General features: G+C 48.5%; 7 protein-coding genes across 7 annotated transcripts; 3 read left to right on the forward strand and 4 right to left on the reverse strand.

Annotated features, from left to right (window-relative positions):
• Positions 1 to 105: 105 nt before the first annotated feature.
• Positions 106 to 1,679, reverse strand: BO85DRAFT_388641 (O-methyltransferase). Its single transcript, XM_025656717.1, has 5 exons — positions 1,444 to 1,679; positions 1,266 to 1,395; positions 1,093 to 1,216; positions 569 to 1,023; positions 106 to 500 (listed from the first exon to the last, which is right to left on the reverse strand). Exons 1-5 carry the CDS (start codon positions 1,672 to 1,674, stop codon positions 166 to 168), a joined length of 1,275 nt encoding a protein of 424 aa, XP_025519608.1. The 5' UTR covers positions 1,675 to 1,679; the 3' UTR covers positions 106 to 165.
• A 634-nt stretch (positions 1,680 to 2,313) lies between these two features.
• On the reverse strand, positions 2,314 to 3,859 carry BO85DRAFT_388645 (FAD-binding domain-containing protein). Its single transcript, XM_025656718.1, has 2 exons — positions 3,706 to 3,859; positions 2,314 to 3,623 (listed from the first exon to the last, which is right to left on the reverse strand). Exons 1-2 carry the CDS (start codon positions 3,820 to 3,822, stop codon positions 2,322 to 2,324), a joined length of 1,419 nt encoding a protein of 472 aa, XP_025519609.1. The 5' UTR covers positions 3,823 to 3,859; the 3' UTR covers positions 2,314 to 2,321.
• A 598-nt stretch (positions 3,860 to 4,457) lies between these two features.
• On the forward strand, positions 4,458 to 11,299 carry BO85DRAFT_501132 (non-ribosomal peptide synthetase; the record flags this gene model as incomplete). The annotated part of the gene is made up of 1 exon (XM_025664159.1): positions 4,458 to 11,299. The coding sequence occupies exon 1, from the start codon at positions 4,736 to 4,738 to the stop codon at positions 11,297 to 11,299; it is 6,564 nt and encodes a 2,187-aa protein (XP_025519610.1). The 5' UTR covers positions 4,458 to 4,735.
• A 324-nt stretch (positions 11,300 to 11,623) lies between these two features.
• BO85DRAFT_388647 (purine and uridine phosphorylase) lies at positions 11,624 to 14,659 on the reverse strand. The gene is made up of 3 exons (XM_025656719.1): positions 14,533 to 14,659; positions 13,668 to 14,461; positions 11,624 to 13,644 (listed from the first exon to the last, which is right to left on the reverse strand). Exons 1-3 carry the CDS (start codon positions 14,545 to 14,547, stop codon positions 11,715 to 11,717), a joined length of 2,739 nt encoding a protein of 912 aa, XP_025519611.1. The 5' UTR covers positions 14,548 to 14,659; the 3' UTR covers positions 11,624 to 11,714.
• Positions 14,660 to 15,285: 626 nt separating this feature from the next.
• BO85DRAFT_114550 (uncharacterized protein) lies at positions 15,286 to 17,605 on the forward strand. Its single transcript, XM_025653861.1, has 5 exons — positions 15,286 to 15,289; positions 15,361 to 16,049; positions 16,230 to 16,727; positions 16,789 to 17,004; positions 17,067 to 17,605. Exons 2-5 carry the CDS (start codon positions 15,451 to 15,453, stop codon positions 17,176 to 17,178), a joined length of 1,425 nt encoding a protein of 474 aa, XP_025519612.1. The 5' UTR covers positions 15,286 to 15,289; positions 15,361 to 15,450; the 3' UTR covers positions 17,179 to 17,605.
• A 68-nt stretch (positions 17,606 to 17,673) lies between these two features.
• On the forward strand, positions 17,674 to 18,232 carry BO85DRAFT_434363 (uncharacterized protein; the record flags this gene model as incomplete). Its single annotated transcript, XM_025658463.1, has 3 exons — positions 17,674 to 17,984; positions 18,117 to 18,132; positions 18,227 to 18,232. 3 exons carry the CDS (start codon positions 17,674 to 17,676, stop codon positions 18,230 to 18,232), a joined length of 333 nt encoding a protein of 110 aa, XP_025519613.1.
• Positions 18,233 to 18,443: 211 nt separating this feature from the next.
• Positions 18,444 to 19,123, reverse strand: BO85DRAFT_483720 (GFA family protein; the record flags this gene model as incomplete). Its single annotated transcript, XM_025663175.1, has 4 exons — positions 18,444 to 18,694; positions 18,801 to 18,864; positions 18,936 to 18,982; positions 19,072 to 19,123. 4 exons carry the CDS (start codon positions 19,121 to 19,123, stop codon positions 18,444 to 18,446), a joined length of 414 nt encoding a protein of 137 aa, XP_025519614.1.
• Between the last annotated feature and the right edge of the window lie 639 nt (positions 19,124 to 19,762).

Genomic DNA, 19,762 nt, shown 5'->3' on the forward strand with positions numbered 1-19,762 from the left:
TCGAAAGATCCTTACCAGTGCTCGCAATTTTACCTCTGAAGACTGTGCGTGATTTCTAACCATCCTGTATCGTTCTCATGATGCATGACATGCAATTTCATCATCGTTCATTTTGTTTAAATCGTTGGTCACATAACAAGAAATGTAGCTTCATCAAATTCCATGTCATGCTTCTCCCTTGTAATTGGTTACTTCGCACTCAATCACGCTTTCCACCCCAGCACCAGCGCTCCAGATCTGTACAATCCTCAGACCAGCTCGTCTCTCAATCAAGTCATACCACGCGGCCCGAGTGCGCTGTTCAGAAGAAAATAGTGCCAACATCATCATATCAAGCCCAGTAATCTCCCAATGGGACCCGGTCTCCGGCACAACGAACTCATTTATGAGTAGTCGGCTGTACCCAGGTTTCATAGCCTCCTTGACACGCTTAAGTAGTGTTTCACATATATCGTCACACCAGTTATGTAAAGTCGAGTGTAAGTAGTAGGCCCGAGCGCCTGGATATATACAAATCATGCATTAGCCTGAACGTGGTATATGAAGAAATGAAAAAGACTGTACACACCTTTAACAGGCTGCTCATCCCGAAAATCATACTCCATACGGACAATAGATGAATCTAAATTCTTGACTTGACCAATCATCATGGGCAAGTCTTGGAGGATGAGCTTCCCGGGCGCATCCGGAAATGCAGCGCGGAATCTTTCCAGATCGTGGCCTACGTTACCACCGATGTCCACGAGAAAAGATGCATCCGGGCTTGGATCAGCGCCATTAATGAGCCTCTCCTTCACAGGATAGATATCAGGATGAATCCACCATCGGCGACCGAGATTGTAACCACCTAGATAATCATTCAGGTGTTTCCCATAACCTAACTCATTTACCCAGCTGAACAGGTCCTTGTCAGTACCATACGCACCCATGAGCGATGTATCCTCAGGGTTAGTTGGGTTTGTCCATCCACGCTTGCGAGAGAATTCATGGAATCTTAGACAGCCAGCACTGGTACATGCAGTGCTAGTGCGCAACGGAATAGCTATATTAGCTATGACATGATCAAGGTCTGAAAGTGTAGAGTATACTCACAGGCCGAGATATCCATTTCCAATCTGAGGGAGACTAAGGGCTTTGGTATAATTAGTGGGCTGGTACTCGTCCTCACCGACCTCGTTGAGGAGACCCATGGCGCTGAGGTGGCGCAGGAGACGACCTGGTAATAAGTTAATGAGGTTCATAACACCTAGGAACATGGCACATACTGAGAAGTTTCGGTTCGATTCCTAGGCTCGACGCCAGGTCTGGAACCCTCTGCGGTTTATCTCCATTCTGGGCCATCAAGTCCCACAATGCTGAGTCCAAGCCAAATCCTACTGCCATCATAGCTCCGATCTATTGCGGTTAGTGTACTCTGGATTCGTTGTGACCAAAGGTACATACCTGTCCCCAGCAGTGGTCAGCCATAATCTCTCTAGGGGTGGATAGAGCTAGGAATAGCTGTCGACATTTGAATATTGCATCTTTGCGGATTTCATCCGTATCAATACCAAAGCGTTGAATATATTCGCCAATTTCACTCAATAGCTTGGGAACCTCATCAAGATTGCTAGGAGATGAAGCGACAGAGATATCTACAGTAGTTGAATCTTTCACTTTGTTGTCTGCATCCATTTTTGTTGATACAGCTCATTAATGGGAAGGACACACGATAAGGGGCTTATATGAAGAGGAATTAATGCAAGGGTCTGCTTGCCGCCTTTGAAGTAGCCAGGGCATGTTGGAAAGCAAAAAGAGAGAACAGTGTTACCCTTGAGATCACCTGTCCCGTTTGATGAAAATTCCAGCCGAATTTGGCTCCATGCAGCATCCTACATACCCTAGATGAGAACCATACACCTCTACTACAACAGGATCTGCGGCATTCCCAGGTCCTTGTTGCGGGTCAGCTGTCCCTTACCTCAAGATGCGAACATACTGATGTTATCAATGCTATTGCGTTTCGGAGGAAAATTATTTTGCTCGTAAGAAGTCTGTCGGTCAGTCTGGCAACACTTGACAGGCTCCAACTGCTCGGAATACAATGTTTCCAGTTCAAGGGACTACAACTCGTATTGGTCTTATGACCTACCATTATCGGACATACCTCGTACTATTGCCTTGATTTATTGTTCTGATTTGCAGGGATCTGCCTGCGAACTGGTGACGAGTACTCTCATTCTGTGCGCGATTGCTATTAGATGTAATACTTCATATGCGAGATAAACGAAACTAGTAAGTGGTAGACCTATTTATCGATACTGAAAATATCCAGCCGAACATCATTCCCCGCAATCTCCACTAACCACGCCATGCCACTTATGAAAAATATTCTCCGGATCATACCTATTCTTCACCATTCTCAGCCTCTCCAAATTGTCCCCGTATGCGTCAGTAGGCTTTACCGGCCCGTTCTCCATATTCAGATAACGCCCCACTGGCCCTGCCTCGAGATGGTCCCCTTCACAGTGGCTTTGACGCTCATATCCGTTGATATTTCGTATCACCGCACATAACTTCGCATTAAATTGACGCACAGCCGCATCCAGGCTGGAATCAGTCCATCCAAACATGGTAACGACATCATAGTACGCCCCGCGATTGGCGTACGCTGTATCATGCAGGGGAACTTCGCGTAGCTTGTGGGTGGAGAAAAGTTCCACTGCCATGGAGCAAACAGTAACATTCGGATGGTCATCATGAAACGACCAAACCATATCCGCCATTTGCTGAAAGGCTTCTATTTGCAGGGGCATCGTGACATTCGCAGAGCCTTGGAGACGGCGCATCCCGTATTCGCACAATGGGTTCTGTAAGGTGTTGACCTCGGCGATGGACATCATTTTAGTTGAGTCCATGATAGGACTCATGTTTAAGAGTCCTGAGAAGTAGCTCTTGGCTCCCCCCTGTAGACCATGATAAAGTGGGATAGCAGTGAGGATACGAGTTGTCCCATCCAGCGTGTGGCCCACGCCGATAGTCAAGCAATGACCTTCGCGATTATCTCGATTGTGGAACTCGTTGGCAAATGCCAAAAGTCCAGGCAGGGAATCCGGTGCAAAGGCGAGGATCCCGCTCCATACCTCTCCCTGGTGGTGGACACGGTACAAAAATCGCGTTACGACGCCAATCTGAGCCCCAGCTCCACGGACGGCCCAGAAAAGGTCTTCATTTTCTGTTTCTGAGGCGTCAAGGATGGAACCATCGGCCGTAACGATTTGGACTGCTATGAGGTTGTCGATCGCCAGGCCATGCTTCGCTGTCAGCCATCCATGGCCACCACCTAGGATTAACCCCCCAACCCCGGTGTGGTTCACCGCGCCTCCGACGACAGCTAACCCGCGGGCCTCTAATGGCTTGTCAATGTCGGCCCACAGGCATCCGCCCTCAAACGACACAGTCATACTGGTTTCATCCGCGTCGACCCTTCGCATATTTCCGAGATGTATGAGCATGCCTTCTGATGATGATGCCCCGCTAGTCGAATGACCGCCGCCACAGACAGCTAGGGAGAGCTGGCTAGCAGAGGCAAACTTTACGGCAGCAGCTACCTCCTCAGCACAGGCTGGTTTAACTACCACGCACTAGAAATGAGTCAGTATGGTCCCAGATAAATATAATGAAAGTTGGGCTCATGGTTAGTAGAAGATCTGGGGCTTAACTGACAGACTTCAATTCAGCCGCCTTGCTCCATCTCCTAAGGCTGGAAGCATATCCATCATCACTTGGCATCAATACTTCACCATTTGAAATGGCTGTGTATAGTCCGGTCCATTCAGGCATAATTGACAAACCATTAGTGTAACTCGCATATTGAGCTTGAAGAAGTTAGGAGGCATGCTAGTGCGACCTTTAGCGCCTTTTGTGGGGTGGGTGTGTGAGCCAACTGACGCCTGTTAGAATATGTCATCGGAATCTTCTGCAAGTCCATCCCTGGAATCGTTTAGATGCACGCGTATCCGTTCTGGTAAACTCCTTGCTCCTAAGTACTAACCTTCCAAGCCGGCCGCGTCAGCCTGTACAACCGAACTTCCGTATTTGACTGGTGGCATGATTCTAATGACGAAGGACATGTACTGTGCACCCCCCGCTGCTTAATGTATTATCAATGCATTCGATGAAAAGCAGGGACGGAGGACCCCTTCTAACCAGATTCGTTAAAGTGCCAGGAGAGGATCAGTCAACAGATACTCAGGTTAACTTCTCATTGGACAATACAGTAAAAGCTGCAGTAGTCATATATCTTCTTTCTTTCTTCCTTGAAGCCCTTTGAACAAGGATTAGCACCTTGTTGCTGCCGATCAGCTATGCAGTGGTTTGCGCCTAGTCCTTCGTCATGTAAGCTCAGCGTCTGCAATGCGCATCTATTCTTCAAGCGCGTTACTCCTATCAGTTACTGATAGTTATGAGGGGCAACCATATTTGTTGTATTATGCTACTTCGTGGTCACTTGATACGGATAAAGTTCATTCCTGCTTTTTCTCTGGATGAAATTAGGTACTTATATACTGTGCGACAACCTCAAAAGAAGCATCAAGGCTTTGTTTGGCAGCTTTACTTGCCAATTTGGTATAAACCTGCGAACCAAAGTGAGACAGGAATGATAGAAACATCCATCCCGAATTGGGTGTGACCTAGGAAGACAAACAGCGAGAAACCCTCTCAATCAACTTTCGGCTTCACCACCATTACCGCAATGTCAACCAAGACACGAAAACCCGATAAAAAAGATACTGACGCATCGAGCTTCCAGGACATACCGGAAGGGGATCTGAGAAAAATTTGGAAATGGAACGAGGTGTGCCCACCACCAATCATGCGCTGTGTCCACGAAATATGCGAAGAAAAGGCACGAGGGCAAGTTGATGCACTGGCTATTTCTGCTTGGGATGGCGAATTGCACTACGGAGAGTTGATACAGCTCGTCACAAAACTAGCAAAATGGCTCTTCCTTTCTGGAATACGACCTGGTATGATTGTGCCTCTCTGCTTTGAGAAATCGCTGTGGACAACCGTAGCTATGCTGGGTGTGCTCAAGGCTGGTGCGGCATTTGTTATGCTTGATACCTCACTGCCTGAACAGCGTCTTCAGGCCATTGTTGAAAGCGTAAACGCAATTATGATCTTATCGTCTGTTTCAAGCAACACCATCGCGGCATCATTGGCTGAAACCGTAATTGCCATTGATTCGACTTTCTTCTCGGCGTTGAATAACCTGGGAGGACAAGACCCGCCACCAGTCGACCCATCGTCACTCATGTACTTAGCCTTTACATCAGGTTCCACAGGCTCACCAAAGGGATTACTCATAACACATACGAATTATGCATCATCTCTCCATTACCAACTGCCACTCCTGGGGTTCACTAAGGAAACCAGATTCTACGACTTCTCTTCCAATGGCTTTGATGCTTCACTCAGCCACACATTTACGATCCTCGCCGCAGGCGGTTGTTTATGCGTGCCATCCGAGCAAGACCGGAGAAATAGCTTGGCTCAAAGCATAACGTCTCTCCGTGCAAATGCTATCGGGCTTACCCCATCAGTTGCCAGGTTGCTGAACCCTGCTGACACCCCAACATTAGCAACGCTCTTGTTTTTCGGCGAGGCTTTGCGAGTCAGCGATGTTCAACGCTGGTGGGATAAAGTGAGGATCAGCAATATATACGGACCTAGCGAGTGCACGCCCTACAGTGTCATCAACACCAGCGCGGCGAGTCCGCAGGAGACCACTCGACTAGGCAAAGGTGCAGGACTAGTGACATGGGTCGTTGATCCAGATAACCACGACTGTCTACTACCCCTTGGCGAAACTGGTGAGCTACTTCTAGAAGGACCACTAGTGGGCGAAGGGTACTTGAATGATGCAGAAAGAACTGCACGAGTGTTTATCCGGGACCCAGTATGGCTACGACAAGGTGGACCCTATCATCCAGGACGATGCGGACAACGTTTGTACAAAACAGGGGATCTTGTCCACTACAACAACGATGGAAGCCTGACCTATGTCGGTCGCAAGGACACGCAGATTAAGATTCACGGGCAGCGAGCGGAACTCGGAGAAATAGAGTTTTGCCTGGAGCAGCACTTGCCACAAGCCAAACAGGTTATAGTTGAGACAATTACAGTCAAACAGGAGGAATCAAGCACAGTGTTGGCAGTTTTCATTCTGCCACGTCAGACCTCGGCCAATACCGAGGGACCGGGAATGACTTCCATGGAGATATACCATGTGCCCCTTGATGTCATACAAGTACTAGCTGAGAGCCTGCCAGCATATATGATACCGTCTTTTTTTCTGTCGATACGTGAATTCCCCAGGACCATGTCAGACAAGTTGGACAGAAAAAAGCTGCGGGAAGCAGGTACTTTATGGTTCCAACAATGCGTTAAGGACCAAAGCCACAGGGCCAAGACAAAACCAACATCTCCTGTGGGAATTGAGCTTCAAAGAATCTGGGGGGATGTTCTATGTATTGACTCAGTATCAATCGGGCTTCAAGATAGTTTCTTTCGGTTAGGAGGTGACTCTATTGCAGCAATGAAGGTCGTGTCCAAGGCTCGACTGGCTGGTATCGGGCTGACGTTTTCCGAAGTCTTCCAGTATCCCACACTTGGTAGTCTGGAAGGTCGGTGTCGCCTTGAGCATGCCAAACCCATTGAATCGATTCCGCCTTACTCCCTTTTGGGGAAAGGATGGAATGAAGCACTTCTCCAGGACATTATGACCTATTATCAGCTGGACCCCGATACAGTGGAGGACGCATATCCCTGTACACCCCTACAAGAAGGTCTCATGTATCTATCACTGCAGAATCCAGGTACATACATGATGCAGCGAGTTTTGGAATTGCGTCCGGATATAGATACAAGAAGATTATGTTGCGCATGGGACAAAACGACCCAGAGTACGCCCGTCCTACGAACAAGGATCATACAACATACAGACATTGGCTTTTTGCAGGTGGTCTTAAGGGAGGACATCCAATGGAATCATGCGAAAAGCCTACAGCAATATCTTGAAAAAGACAAAGCAACTCCCATGGGCTTCGGAAAGCCTCTTGTACGCTGCGCGATTGTCACGGACGAAGAAGCCAACCGCCGATGGTTCGTATTGACCCTTCATCATGCTCTATACGATGGCTGGTCAATGCCGCTATTGTTGCAAAGGGTCAGAGATGTATATCATGGCATGCCCAAGGGTCCCACTCAACCAGAGTTCAAGGCCTTCATAAAATACATCCAGGGCCAGAGCCACGAACGCGCTGTAGGATATTGGAGGGATAACCTTGCCGAATGTGACTGCGAACCATTCCCATGTCTTCCGTCGTCAGTACAGCGGGTTAAGACCGACAGTGAGATTACACATAAACTATCATCATTAAAATTACATACGCTAGGGTTTACGCCCGCTTTACCCGTCCGTTCAGCGTGCGCTCTCCTCCTCAGTCACAGGACCAACTCAGACAAAGTAGTGTTTGGGGTCACCACGTCAGGCCGAAGCGCCCCTATTACTGGTATTGAGGAGATAGTAGGCCCAACAATTGCGACGATCCCACTCTACGTCAAGATACAGCAGTCACAAACCATTATGGAATACCTTGAAAGCATTCAGGGGCAGATAACGACCATGATACCTTTCGAGCAGTTCGGCTTGCACAACATCGCCAAAACCAGTCCCGGTGCTCGTCGAGCGTGCATGTTCCAGACTCTTCTCATTATTCAACCCGAGGAGACTGCAAAAGCCGACAATACGTTCGGGGAGTGGGAAGGTTGGCAAGATCCGGAGTGGGACAACACTTACGCTCTTGTACTGGAGGTGCAGCTTGGGACCGGACATGTCAGCGCCAGATTCGATTCTAATATGATAAAACCGTGGATCGTCCAGGATTTACTAGAAGGACTCGACCTTGTGATAGAGAAGCTCGCCACAGCACAATCCGATAGGAGAATAGCAGATCTTGATCTAGTGACGCCCCAGAGTCTCGAGCGCGTATGGGGATGGAATAGAATCGTCCCATCATTGGTCAAAGCAACAGTCAACGAGCTTGTTGAGAAGCAGGTGGAGCAACAGCCGACTGGAATGGCAATACACGCGTGGGATGGAGACCTAACATACGTTGAGCTTAACCAGCTCGCCACGAGCCTGGCAACCGAGCTCGCCAGACTTGGAGTCAGCCCATCCCTACTTGGGCCGAACAATGTAGTCCCACTTTGCTTTGAGAAATCAAAGTGGGCCATAGTAACAATCCTTGGGGTCTTAAAGACAGGTGCAAGCTTTGTGTTGCTCGACCCGTCTCTACCGGAGTCCCGATTGCGCTCTATCATTCAGACAGTCGGAGCTAAGATCTTGCTCTCCTCCGAAGCCAACATGGATTTAAGCCGCCTTTTATCCAAAATGGTAATACAAGTTGGTCCAGACTTGTCTAAGGTTCCTGGCCATATGGGAAATCATACCAAAAACATCACGGGACAATCGCCACTGCCTTCCAGCCTACTATATACAGTGTTTACTTCTGGTAGCACAGGGACACCTAAAGGAGTCATGGTATCACACGAGAATCTTTGTTCTGCTCTACATTATCAATCAGAACTTTTGAACTATACCGTCAGGTCACGAGTCTTGGATGGTGCATCATATTCATTCGATGCCGCGATCCATAACATTCTAACCACACTTGTGGTTGGAGGATGTCTGTGCATACCATCGCAAGAGAGCTACAAGGGTGACATCGGCAGTGCTATAGCGGCTATGCGCCCTACCATTTGTAACTTAACACCGACAGTAGCGCGTCTGTTAAACCCGGAGAGGGCATACGACCTCGAGACGTTGATACTTCTGGGCGAGCCCGTTAAAAGGAGCGATATTGACCGGTGGCGGTCGAGCAATGTTCGAGTCATAAACGCTTACGGACCTGCTGAGTGCACACCAATAAGCACTATCAACGCTCGTCCGTCCAACACAGAAGAAGCTATCCGAATTGGAAAAGGCACAGGTGTGACAACCTGGATTGTACATCCCGAGAATCATAATCGGCTGGTACCGCTAGGATGCACCGGTGAATTACTCCTTGAGGGACCCCTTGTTGGCTTAGGGTATATGAACGACCCAGAAAAGACAGGAGATGCATTTGTGGAAGATCCTGAATGGCTGCTCACAGGCTCAACGAGTCATCCCGGTCGCCGTGGTCGTCTTTATAAAACTGGTGACTTGGTGCAGTACAACGAGGATGGAAGCCTATCATTCATGGGGCGCAAGGACAACCAGGTCAAGATACGTGGTCAGCGGGTAGAGCTCGGAGATATTGAGTACCATGTTTCAGCTTCCTTGCCAACGAAAGCGAATCAAGTCGTGGCCGAAGTCGTTGTACTGGAGAATGACGGAGAGCCGAAACCGGTGCTGGTAGCTTTTATACACTCGGATAACAATGCTATTTCTTCCAGTAAGGAGACGACAGTCACTCCAAAGCTATACCAAATGACCGACGAGGTCATGCAACGGATTTCACGCCGTCTGTCTATTATTCCCGACGTTTTTGTCTCCATGCAGAAACTCCCTCTGACGCCAACAGGCAAAATTAATCGCAAACAGCTTCGTGAGATAGACCGGTCACTTCTCTTGAGTGAAGAACACGTCTTTGATGGCACTTCCGACCCCTCTCATAGCGGCGAAGACTCTCAAGGCAATTTGATACTGCAGAATGATCATCCTGCATACACAATCGCCCAGAAGGTGTATTCCATGCGTCCTTCGTGGATGAAGAACGGAGATCGAAACGCAAAAACAGGATACAGAGATATTTCTTTACACTCCTCTGGTCTGGACTCCGTCAATATGATGGAACTCACCTCTTTCTTTTCACGACACTTCAACATCCAAGTTGACATGCAATATGTAATGGCCAAGACGACCACAATCAGAAGCCTTGCAGAGTACGTACTTCACTACCAAAAGAACGGTACTAGCCCTTCCTCCACCAAGCATACTTCGACCGGGGTTGACCTCATGAGGGAGATCAATCGACATGACTCAAGGATTCGGGCTGCTCAACTCACACTTTTAGGGAGCAATAACCCAACATTCAAACATCCCTCAATCTGTAGAGACAAGGGATCATTCACCGTCTTCTTGACTGGCGCCAACGGTTTCCTGGGTACTCAAATCCTCCGCCAACTCCTATCTCACCCAAAGATCAACCAAGTCATCTGTATCGTCCGAGGTAATACCGATGACGCTGCGAGAGAGCGCACCATCAGCATGGCTAAAGAAGCCCTCTGGTGGACAGGCCACCACGCAGAGAAGCTCGAGGTTTGGCGAGGAGATCTAACATTACCAAAACTCGGACTTGACCCAGCTCGCTGGGAATCTCTCAGCTGTGGTCAAACAGTTGATCATATCATACACAACGGTGCTACCGTGCACTGGATGAAGGGCTACGACGTTCTAGAGGCTGCCAACGTCGGATCGACCATGGAATTGTTGCAAGTCGCTCTGAGATGTCCCAGGATGAGATTCGTCTATATCACAGGTGGTCGTCCATGGAAAGCTCATGAAGAGGAAGACGTTGTGGCGGAGCTGTCCGCTCCCGATGCTATCCCCTACAGCCAGACAAAGCTGGTCTCTGAAGTCGTCGTCCGACGCGCTGCAACGCGCAAATTACCGGGAAGCTCTACCCCCACTCCAGCAGGAAATATTTGTGTCATAAACCCAGGATGGGTCATTGGAACACCAATTGAAGGCTATTCCAATACTACGGACTATATCTGGCGGCTGGTAGCAACGTGCATCCGACTGGGGGTATATAACGCCGAGGACGCAGAGGGATGGCTATTTATTTCCGATGCTACTACCACTGCAGAGGCAGTTCTCGATGCGGCATTCAGCACGAGCAGCGATATCATAGGCGATGAATATGCTACACAAGGAATGGCTTGGAGAGAGTTTTGGGCCATACTGCAGGAGATGGGGTACACGCTGGAAGGAGTAAGTCTAGCTTCGTGGATGGATCTTGTCGGAGCGGATATTGAGACTGCAAGGGAGCAGCATCCGCTTTGGCCATTGAAACATGTATATGGATGGTTGCAGGGGAACGAGAGAGTGGCTGGTAGGACTAGAGGGCAATCTGGTGATACTCCGGTGCGGTTGAAGGTGGCTGTTAGGATGGGAGCTGAGTTCCTTGTCAGGGTTGGGTTTTTACCTGCGCCTACGGGTATTTTTCAAAGGAACTGGGTGAATGGGCAAGAGGTAATTGAAGCTTAGTTGAGAGAACAGGTAATTTGATGTGACTTGACAGCCAGTACTGGTCTTCAGGAAGAGGACGGTTTAGTGTGCAGTAGAAGAATCGCATCTGGAACACTTAGCGCTTTGTAGTCGATAATGGGCTTGGGTGGCGAAGTGAGTTTGAAGTACTAGACCCAAGGATAACATTATAATAATTGAGATTATTTTGTTCTGATATCTTAGTATTCTGGATAATACTATTACCCAAGGTTTAACAACACTGCAGTTCGCCTTGCAAGATCTCAATGTCACGGGAAAATCTCCTACTTTGTCATTAGCTATTCGTATGTTGTTTCAAAAGTCCATGTGTTTAAGATTTTTTTTGTTTGGCCTAGTTTCTAAAATATCTGTTGTGGTAGTATCGACCACGAAAACGAGAATCACCCAATGCCTGCTAATCACTTCCATAGCATAGTGTCCAGTCGCCCGAATTGTCAGTCTTAGTCCCTACTATGACGCTCAGAAGCTCTTTGGCATAAGCAGCCGCAGTCGCAGCCGCATATCCCTGCCATGCCTTATTTTTGTGCGAATCGGAATAATCACAGATTCCTCGAATCACCAGGCAAGGGAACGAGTCGACAATTCCAGCAGCTTCCATCTCGAAGCAGAGGATGTCATGTCCGTCCCGCAATTTGTCGCGAGTCTTGCCGTCTCTCATTACCCTGTTACCCGATGCGATGAGTCCATAGTGGATATGGGGAGCAGTAGAAAGTCGTGGTTGGCGCTGGACCAATTTCGAACGGTCGCATCCATCGCAGAAACTACCATCCCTGAGTGTATCATGATCGTAGTCACTCGCAAAGAGGATGTCGTGCTCTACACCAGGATGCGAGTATACTGACCTCATATCAGGATACTTTTTCACAATTTCAGTGAGATACTTATCCAGGATCGGTCGTTTTCGAAGATGATCCGCCATGAGCCGAGAAACAGCGGTCAAGAGCACATCCGGCGGTCGATTGAGAGATCCTGTGCGGTGGAACTCGCCACGTCGGACGGTCTTGCCAAAGTCGTACTGGATAATTCCCCCAAATGGCCCGGTCGGCTCTCCCACAACAACGTCACCCAAACGGACATCTTTCACTCCAGGGACACCGCCACCGATACCCACGAGCAAGCCAAATTTGAGCGACGGGAAGGTAGCCATCATGTTATCTGCAACTCTGGCAGCAGATACTGTACCTATCACGCCAGCTGGGAGACAGGCCATGACAACATTGTGCGAACCTATTCGACCAAGGCTATAATTATTTTGGTCGGCTGCATTTTGAGGTAACGGTGGGTGGATGACATCCAGGACTGCCTGGGCGGCCGCGAGTTCTGTCGGAAGGGCGCAAATCCATCCAACTGTATAATCTCGGTGGGTAAACCTCGCACGTTTGGAGGAGTTTTCAGAGGATATGTACTCTTCTGATGGCGCCGTGATCCCTTGAGAGGTCAAAGAATTGTGACTAAGAGAGGAAGCCGCAGTGAACTCTGGTAGGGAAGGCGTAGTGGGTTGTATCTGTCCCCCTGAATTAAGATCCATTTTCTGCACAATGTCGTCCAGTTCGTCAATATGGACGGTGTTGCCGAAGCCTTGGTGAAGTTCGTCCTCAAGAGGCTGAACAATACCTCCATATATCAACTGTTTGAAAGCCTGTTCGTTAAGCTCTTCGTCATCTGGACCCAACGCGATGTTAGGATCGAGGCATTTGTCCACTGCCTCTCGATAGTTGTCTGGAAACTCATCTTTGAACCGATCAAAGGCGGCGATTGCAAATCTATATCGTGTATTTTCGTCGACCAACTCTAAACTATCACACTCTCCTACTCCAAATTGACTAGCAAAAGGTTGCAGCTGCTGCACGACGTACAACTCTATGAGCATGATAGCCAACATGACGATCTCCGGGTGGGGGTGTAAAGGTAGATCATCCGGATCAACGTCGCCGTCCTGATTTGTATGTCCAGGGTCATCTACCGTCTCAGCTAAACTCGTCTGGATATATGGTTTCAGCGGTATCGCCGTGGAAGTACCATAAAAGAAGATATTATTGGGATGGAAGTTTGAGGGTCGCAACCATGGCGTGCCATGGAGATGTAGGACGGAATATGCAAGAAGAACGGAAAGAACACGCTTCATCTTCTCTGTGAGACAGCTCGGTCGACTTTTTATGATATCTCCTAGAGAGACCTGGAGTTTTGGTCTGTGTATGGGATGCTCGATTCGAAGTGAGTGGTCTTTCCATAGTTTGCCGTCCTCGACCCACAGATTCAAGCACATAGATGGCATCTTTCTGAGCTTATCGATTTGTTCACAGAGCCTTACCACCTCCAGTCGACTTTGTTCGCGTAGTCTTACAACCCCAGCCGACGGCGCTTGGGCCCCTTCGCACTATGGTTAGTATGTGTTAACGCATCACTGAAACTTGATCTCTCCTTCACAGGACTGCCAAAAATGTCGACATTGATGTGAGTTTCTTGCCAACTATTATAGGTCGCACTGAGTGTGACCAGTCCCTCAAACCTGCATCGATCCTGATCATGTTTTCGGTGGGTCGCTATTCGGAGTCCGACAGCGGACTGGTGATTGTGGACTTGGGAACACGCTCTGGCCGAAGAGAAGAGCGCCTGGAACACCGTGTTGGCGCTCAGCGAAACCGAGGAAGGTCTGCCTGTTACTCCAAGCACCGTACGATACTCTCGGGCATGTGAATTATCGGGGTGCTGCAACTGCAGCGCCGCAGCACACCCGCGGAGCAAGAGGATGATCTTGTATCTTCGCTCGTTACAATACAAATCCAGGCATCCCCGAACGTGATGCACCGTTCGACTATCGTCACCGTATAAACGCCAGTAGTGGATCAATGTGGTCAATTTTGGAAACTGTATTGATGGTGGAAGGGATGATTCGTATTCGGGCAAGACCGATGATTCTTGGAATGCCTCCAACTCCTTCAGCACCGGGTCAACCAGTGGCCCGACTTCGGCTGCCCATTCCGGGGAGGGACTTTGGCGAGGTACAAGATACTGCTTTAGAAGAAGGCAACATGCATTGAGATGACTAAAAAATACCCGCAGCTCTCGAGGTCCAGAGTCTCCGAAATAGTCTGCAACAGTGTGGAACGGCTCGAGGCAATCACGAAGAAGGTGGATGGTCTTCGCAAACGCATCCAGAGTCAGACAAAGCTCCCTAACATAGAGGGCACAGCGTGCAACGGACTCCTCACCTGGAGTGGCATCATTTAAGACTCATTTGTATGTCAGCAACCATGATTAAGAACGCCTTCTTTAGAGAAATATAGGAGTACTGGTCGTAGGGGAAGATGAAAGGAATAGAGAAGGTCGACGGTGAAGTGAGACTGGCTGATGTGGTGCGGGGTAGGGTAACTACTAACTACTAGTGCAGCTCAGCCTCGCGCGTCCACAACTCACCAACTTCCTTCCTTCCTGTGCTTCAAAACCACCGCTTTGATTCTCTTTCTTTACCTTCTAGTCGCAATGGGTACGGAGTCTTGGGAGACTGTAACCCTTGCCGAATCTGCGAACCTCTGTCTAGAATCTTTCACCAAGTGTCTCTCTCGGTTTCGCCATCTCACCGTCCGGGAGCGGTCAGCCATCGAAGACCAACTTGGACAATTCTCGATCTGGTCTTCCAATATAGGGATCTTTGCAGCAGCGAAGAGATCTCTTGATTACCGTCTTCGCAATGCGGCTCAGGTCCAACGACTGCTTCGCCGCTTGCTCCGGATACTAAACGACCATATCGAGCGACGTAACATCAACGTTATGACACCTGAGAAAGAGAGCTTTGGCTAACGCAAGCACTTTACAGTTTTGACAGCGATAAATAGCCCTCTTGAAGCAGGAACAAGTCAACCAAAGCCATCTTCCTCTTTCTCTGAGGCTACTGAGCTGGATCCTATCATCCGGGAAATAGCAGACGAAATCGACCTGATCCACAAGCTTTCCAGAACAATACGTATTGTGAGCAAAGAGTCCCAGTACTTAGGCACTTCACCCTCTAAACCGAGTGATAATGTCAGCGGTGATGTCAGGGGCTCACGCATTAATCAATCTGACTTGGAAGTCGTTCAAGATAAGTTTCCAAAGTGTGATGATCACTCCAGAGGAGGCTAGCAGCTACCATGCAGCTACGTCGAAGGGAACAGGTAGATCTTTACTGGAGCTCCCGACACTGGAATCCCCCCTCTCGATATCCAACTATTCCAAAAAGGGCCGTCTTTATCCCAGAATTATCTCCAAGTCGCAGCCATAGGGAATCCCCTCCAGTACAGCCAACATCTGAGGCCAAACAAGACAATTCTAGTAGCTCCTCTTTGTTCAGCCCGATTGTGCTAAAGTTCGAGGAACTCAAAGCACTACACAGTCTGTCTCGTCTCAGCTGGGCAGACACATCATCCAGGAGAGACGCCGAACACCTCGCGTTTCCTCCAGCGCCCATCGAATTAATTCTTCACAGATTACAACCCCTTAAAGATATTCATATAGCGACAGAAAAGGCGTTCCTACGGGGGAACACCAGCAACTCTCGTGGCGATACACCACCTATACCTTCAATGTTTAGCAAAGGCCAGCGTGATTGGCGCGAGATCAGGCTTTTGGACACAAAGCTGGATCTGGAACGCGAGTGGTCAATGTATATGGAAGGCGCAAAGAATGTAATCTGTCCTTATTGTCGTTGTGATCTCTCTAGTTCAGTTGCCATGAACCGGGAGAAGTGGAGGTAAGTCACGATGCATGGATTGATGTCAGCCCTGTTACATGAGACATTGTGTTAAGAAAATACAAGTGATCATGTCAAGGGTGACCTCGACCTCTACATTTGTTTGTTCGACCGCTGTGACTCTCCCTATAAGTTATACAATACCAAAGACGAAAGGTTGAACCATATGCGCCAACATAGGCCGCGATGGCGTTGTGCCGCACGGGCGCACGGTGTCCTTGTCTTCTGGGAGAAAAGCGAGTATGAGGAGCACATGCGCCGAAAGCACAAAAGCACCCAACCACAACTAGCCATACTCGCTGAGAGAAGTAGTCGACCCTCTGGCCCTGTCTTTCAGTCCTGCCCGTTGTGTGGTGAAGGAAATCGGGCTGATCTCGAGGAGCACATTGCTGACCATCTTACATACCTTGCATTGATGTCAATCCCCTTGCCTAATAAAAGCCAATCGACCGATGATCACATGGAGATGGCTGCAAATTTGAGTACCGATCAGCTCCGGGCCGGAGGCGCTGGACGGACCGATTCCTATCACTCTTTTGACGAAAGTGAAATGGAAAAGCCAGGAGATCCGTCTAAGCTCCCCGAATTCCCCTTCGCTGGATTCAAACACTCAAAACAGAAAAATACAAAGGGAAAGGCGCCACTGAAGGAACGCATTCTGGGGGAACTGCACGAGAGGTAATTAAACTTCCCAATCCCTGTCTTTCTGTAGTTTCCGACAGGCTAATTCATACCAAAGTGAAAACGCTGGTTTCTTTCCAGGTCGGTGTAAATGGATGGGCTGTACTGAATCACAAATCTTTGAGGGAGAGGAGGAACTCTTCCGTCATATTCTCGCGAGGCATGGGAAGCATTACTTTTGCTGTCTTGTGAAAGGTTGCGACAAAACTTTTGCCGATAGACGAGAGCTTCAGAAACATCTGGGAACTGACCACAACTATGGCCTTATTAAAGAGTAAGCTATCCTCCTCAGATGCATATTCGTTGCACCAACAGAAACACTAACAAACTTTCAAGACATGTAATCATGGATGTTCCGACGCATTGCCAATGGGCCGGCTGCACTACAAAAGATAGTTTCACAATAACCGGTAGCCTCTACCAGCATATCCGGAATATGCATTTATAACATCTTTGGTCTTTTATCTTAGCATGAGGGCCTGGGTATCTTTAAATTCTGGCTGTCTGGAAACGGTATTCACTAAAATCCTCGTCTCCATCAACACGCGATTTGATTAGACGTCACAGAAAAAGGCCCCGGGCTTATCCAGTTTAGGAACAACCACTGCAAGGCTCAGGACCCGCTCGTGGATGATCCATCTCCTGTAAGGCTGATAAGATGCAATACACTCTACTAGTCCAAACTCGAACAATACGCGCACAGTGATTTGGGACGTTAGACTTCCTGTAATACCCACTTCCAAGTAAGGGATGCCGATCTTAGTTCAATCGAGAGAGTTCTGCAGGGTTTGGGGGAGCACAAACTACGTAACGCGTTGAGAACATTGAATGTCACCAGCGATGAAAGAAGAGATATTTCTCATGTATCATGCTGCTCCTTCATCCTCAAGAAGCCTTACAATCTTTCATCCCTCTCCATTCCCCAGTCCTCTAAGACCACACCATGACCAAGAACACCGAGCTCGACCACCTCCACGAAACCCTCTTCGAACAGGGTATAAAACTCCGCCGAACCGTCGTCGGCGACGCCTACGTCGATAGAGCCCTATCCCAAGGATTCAGCGACTTTTCACGTCCCGGCCAGGAACTCGTCACTGAACGGTGCTGGGGTCACATTTGGACGAGACCTGGACTTGAACTGAAGCAACGAAGCCTATGGTTGTGGAAACATTATAGGGTCTCGGTGCGCCACGGTTCAGCACGCTATCGAGATAAAGCAACCTACCTAGCACGGGCAACATACTCAAACAGGAAGTAGGTTCTGTTGGGATCCGGTAGGTTCCTGTCAGCCAGCCCCCGGTCTTGGCACATATCGTTTGGCGTTGCTTTACAGACGGGGTACTATGGACCATAGATGGTACCTCCAGAAGTATCAATATTGTACAGAAAGGGGATGTCGAACGTGAGTGATTTTTTTTTTACCCAGTAGATGGTGTGATATACTTCTTTCTGAAGTCTATTATCTTCTTGGCCCAGAGACTACATGTCTATCATAGACATAAATTCTTCAGAGAAAAAAGTGGGTCCATGGCTTATCCTAAGCCAAGCTGGGCTGTTCTTGGGGATTTAGTCTTGCTAGAACTGGTATGTGTATAATACCATGAATTATGGCAAAGGTTTTTGCTAGTAGGCGAGAATTCTTCTTCGCCAGTGATAAAGGGGTCCGCGCCAAAGTAGCTCGTTGTTTACGAAGAAGTCAACGAACAGCCCTCCTCAACGAAAATGGCTCTCCTGCTTCGCCCCTTCCACAGGAACCAAATAATCCTGTCGATCCTTGACATAAAACTCGACGTTAACCTTCCCTCCAAGACTGGCATGGCCATTCTCCAAAGTACCGCTTTTGATACATGTCATGTCCGACATGACCTCCAAGTCCGTGTAGAGGCCCGAGCCGCAAGTAGGGCAGAAAAACCGCCGGCTAATCTTGCCGCTGGCGCCAAATGAGTCGTAAGAGGAGGGAATTCCTGGGGATTCTGACTATCAGATAGTCTCTTTCTTTTCTTCCTCTTTTTTTTCGTTTGGGGGGGTTGCGAGGGGTAAATTCGCCCACACATTAGAACTCGGACTCACCTTTGGTAATCTTGAAGCTGGATCGAGGCACGACCGCGTTGGATGTAAATGCGCTGCCTGTCCACTGAAATTCAGTGAGATTAGGTGATTTCTACGCGCGGTGGTATGGTGATGTCCTGAGTAGTGTGCTCGTACCTTCTGACAGTCTGTGCAGTGGCAGAGGGCGCTCATGTATTCAGTAACTGTCGTGTTTATCGCATATAAAGAGTGAGTTCAGATTGCCCGTCGCCTCAAGTCGGAAAGAATTGAGATTGAGATGAGGACTGCATACCTTCTGCGGTATAGGTGATGCCCCCACACAAACAGCTTCCGGATAAAGACATGGTGGAGAGTAGTGGTAGTGGCTTTCTATTATACGCAAGAAATGATGGCAAAGACAAAGGCTGTGGTTGGGATGAATGTAAACATATAATAGGTACACTGCTTATTCTCCTGCGCTGTTCTTAACTAATTCTAACCTGTCTATTTATTTGCGGGGGAAGATTGGTCTGGTTTCCATTACTCTAGGTAGTGTCAAGTGCGCCCACGCTGTGCTGTCACTGGCCCTGCAAATCTACCATTAACAAAGATACCTTGGAAACGGGTGTTCCGTCTTGCGAGAGAAGAGAGAGCCAGTGACGCCGAGCAGTAGACCGTATAGCGGGGCACGAGAGTTTAGGCGTAGCTGAGGTTGACTGGGATCGGAGAATTCATTAGCTGGTCGAGACTAGTGATATTTCGCATGAACGAGTGGAAATTAGAGCGACACATGATAATAATTTAATATCTCTTGATAACTTCGTTTTGAATCCCTCGATTACTCCATATAAAACTTTCCTTCTTCCAAACGATGGGAAATTATTAGCACAAGTCTGTTTTGACTCCGAGGATAAGTTGAAGAACTGCCAATCCTATTCTCAACGAACACGTAGAGCCGCACACTCGTTCCAAGATCCACCGGATTGTTCCTTGAAGGGTTTCTC

This window comes from Aspergillus piperis (assembly GCF_003184755.1).
Source record: "Aspergillus piperis CBS 112811 unplaced genomic scaffold BO85scaffold_2, whole genome shotgun sequence".
Taxonomy (NCBI): Eukaryota; Fungi; Ascomycota; class Eurotiomycetes; order Eurotiales; family Aspergillaceae; genus Aspergillus; species Aspergillus piperis.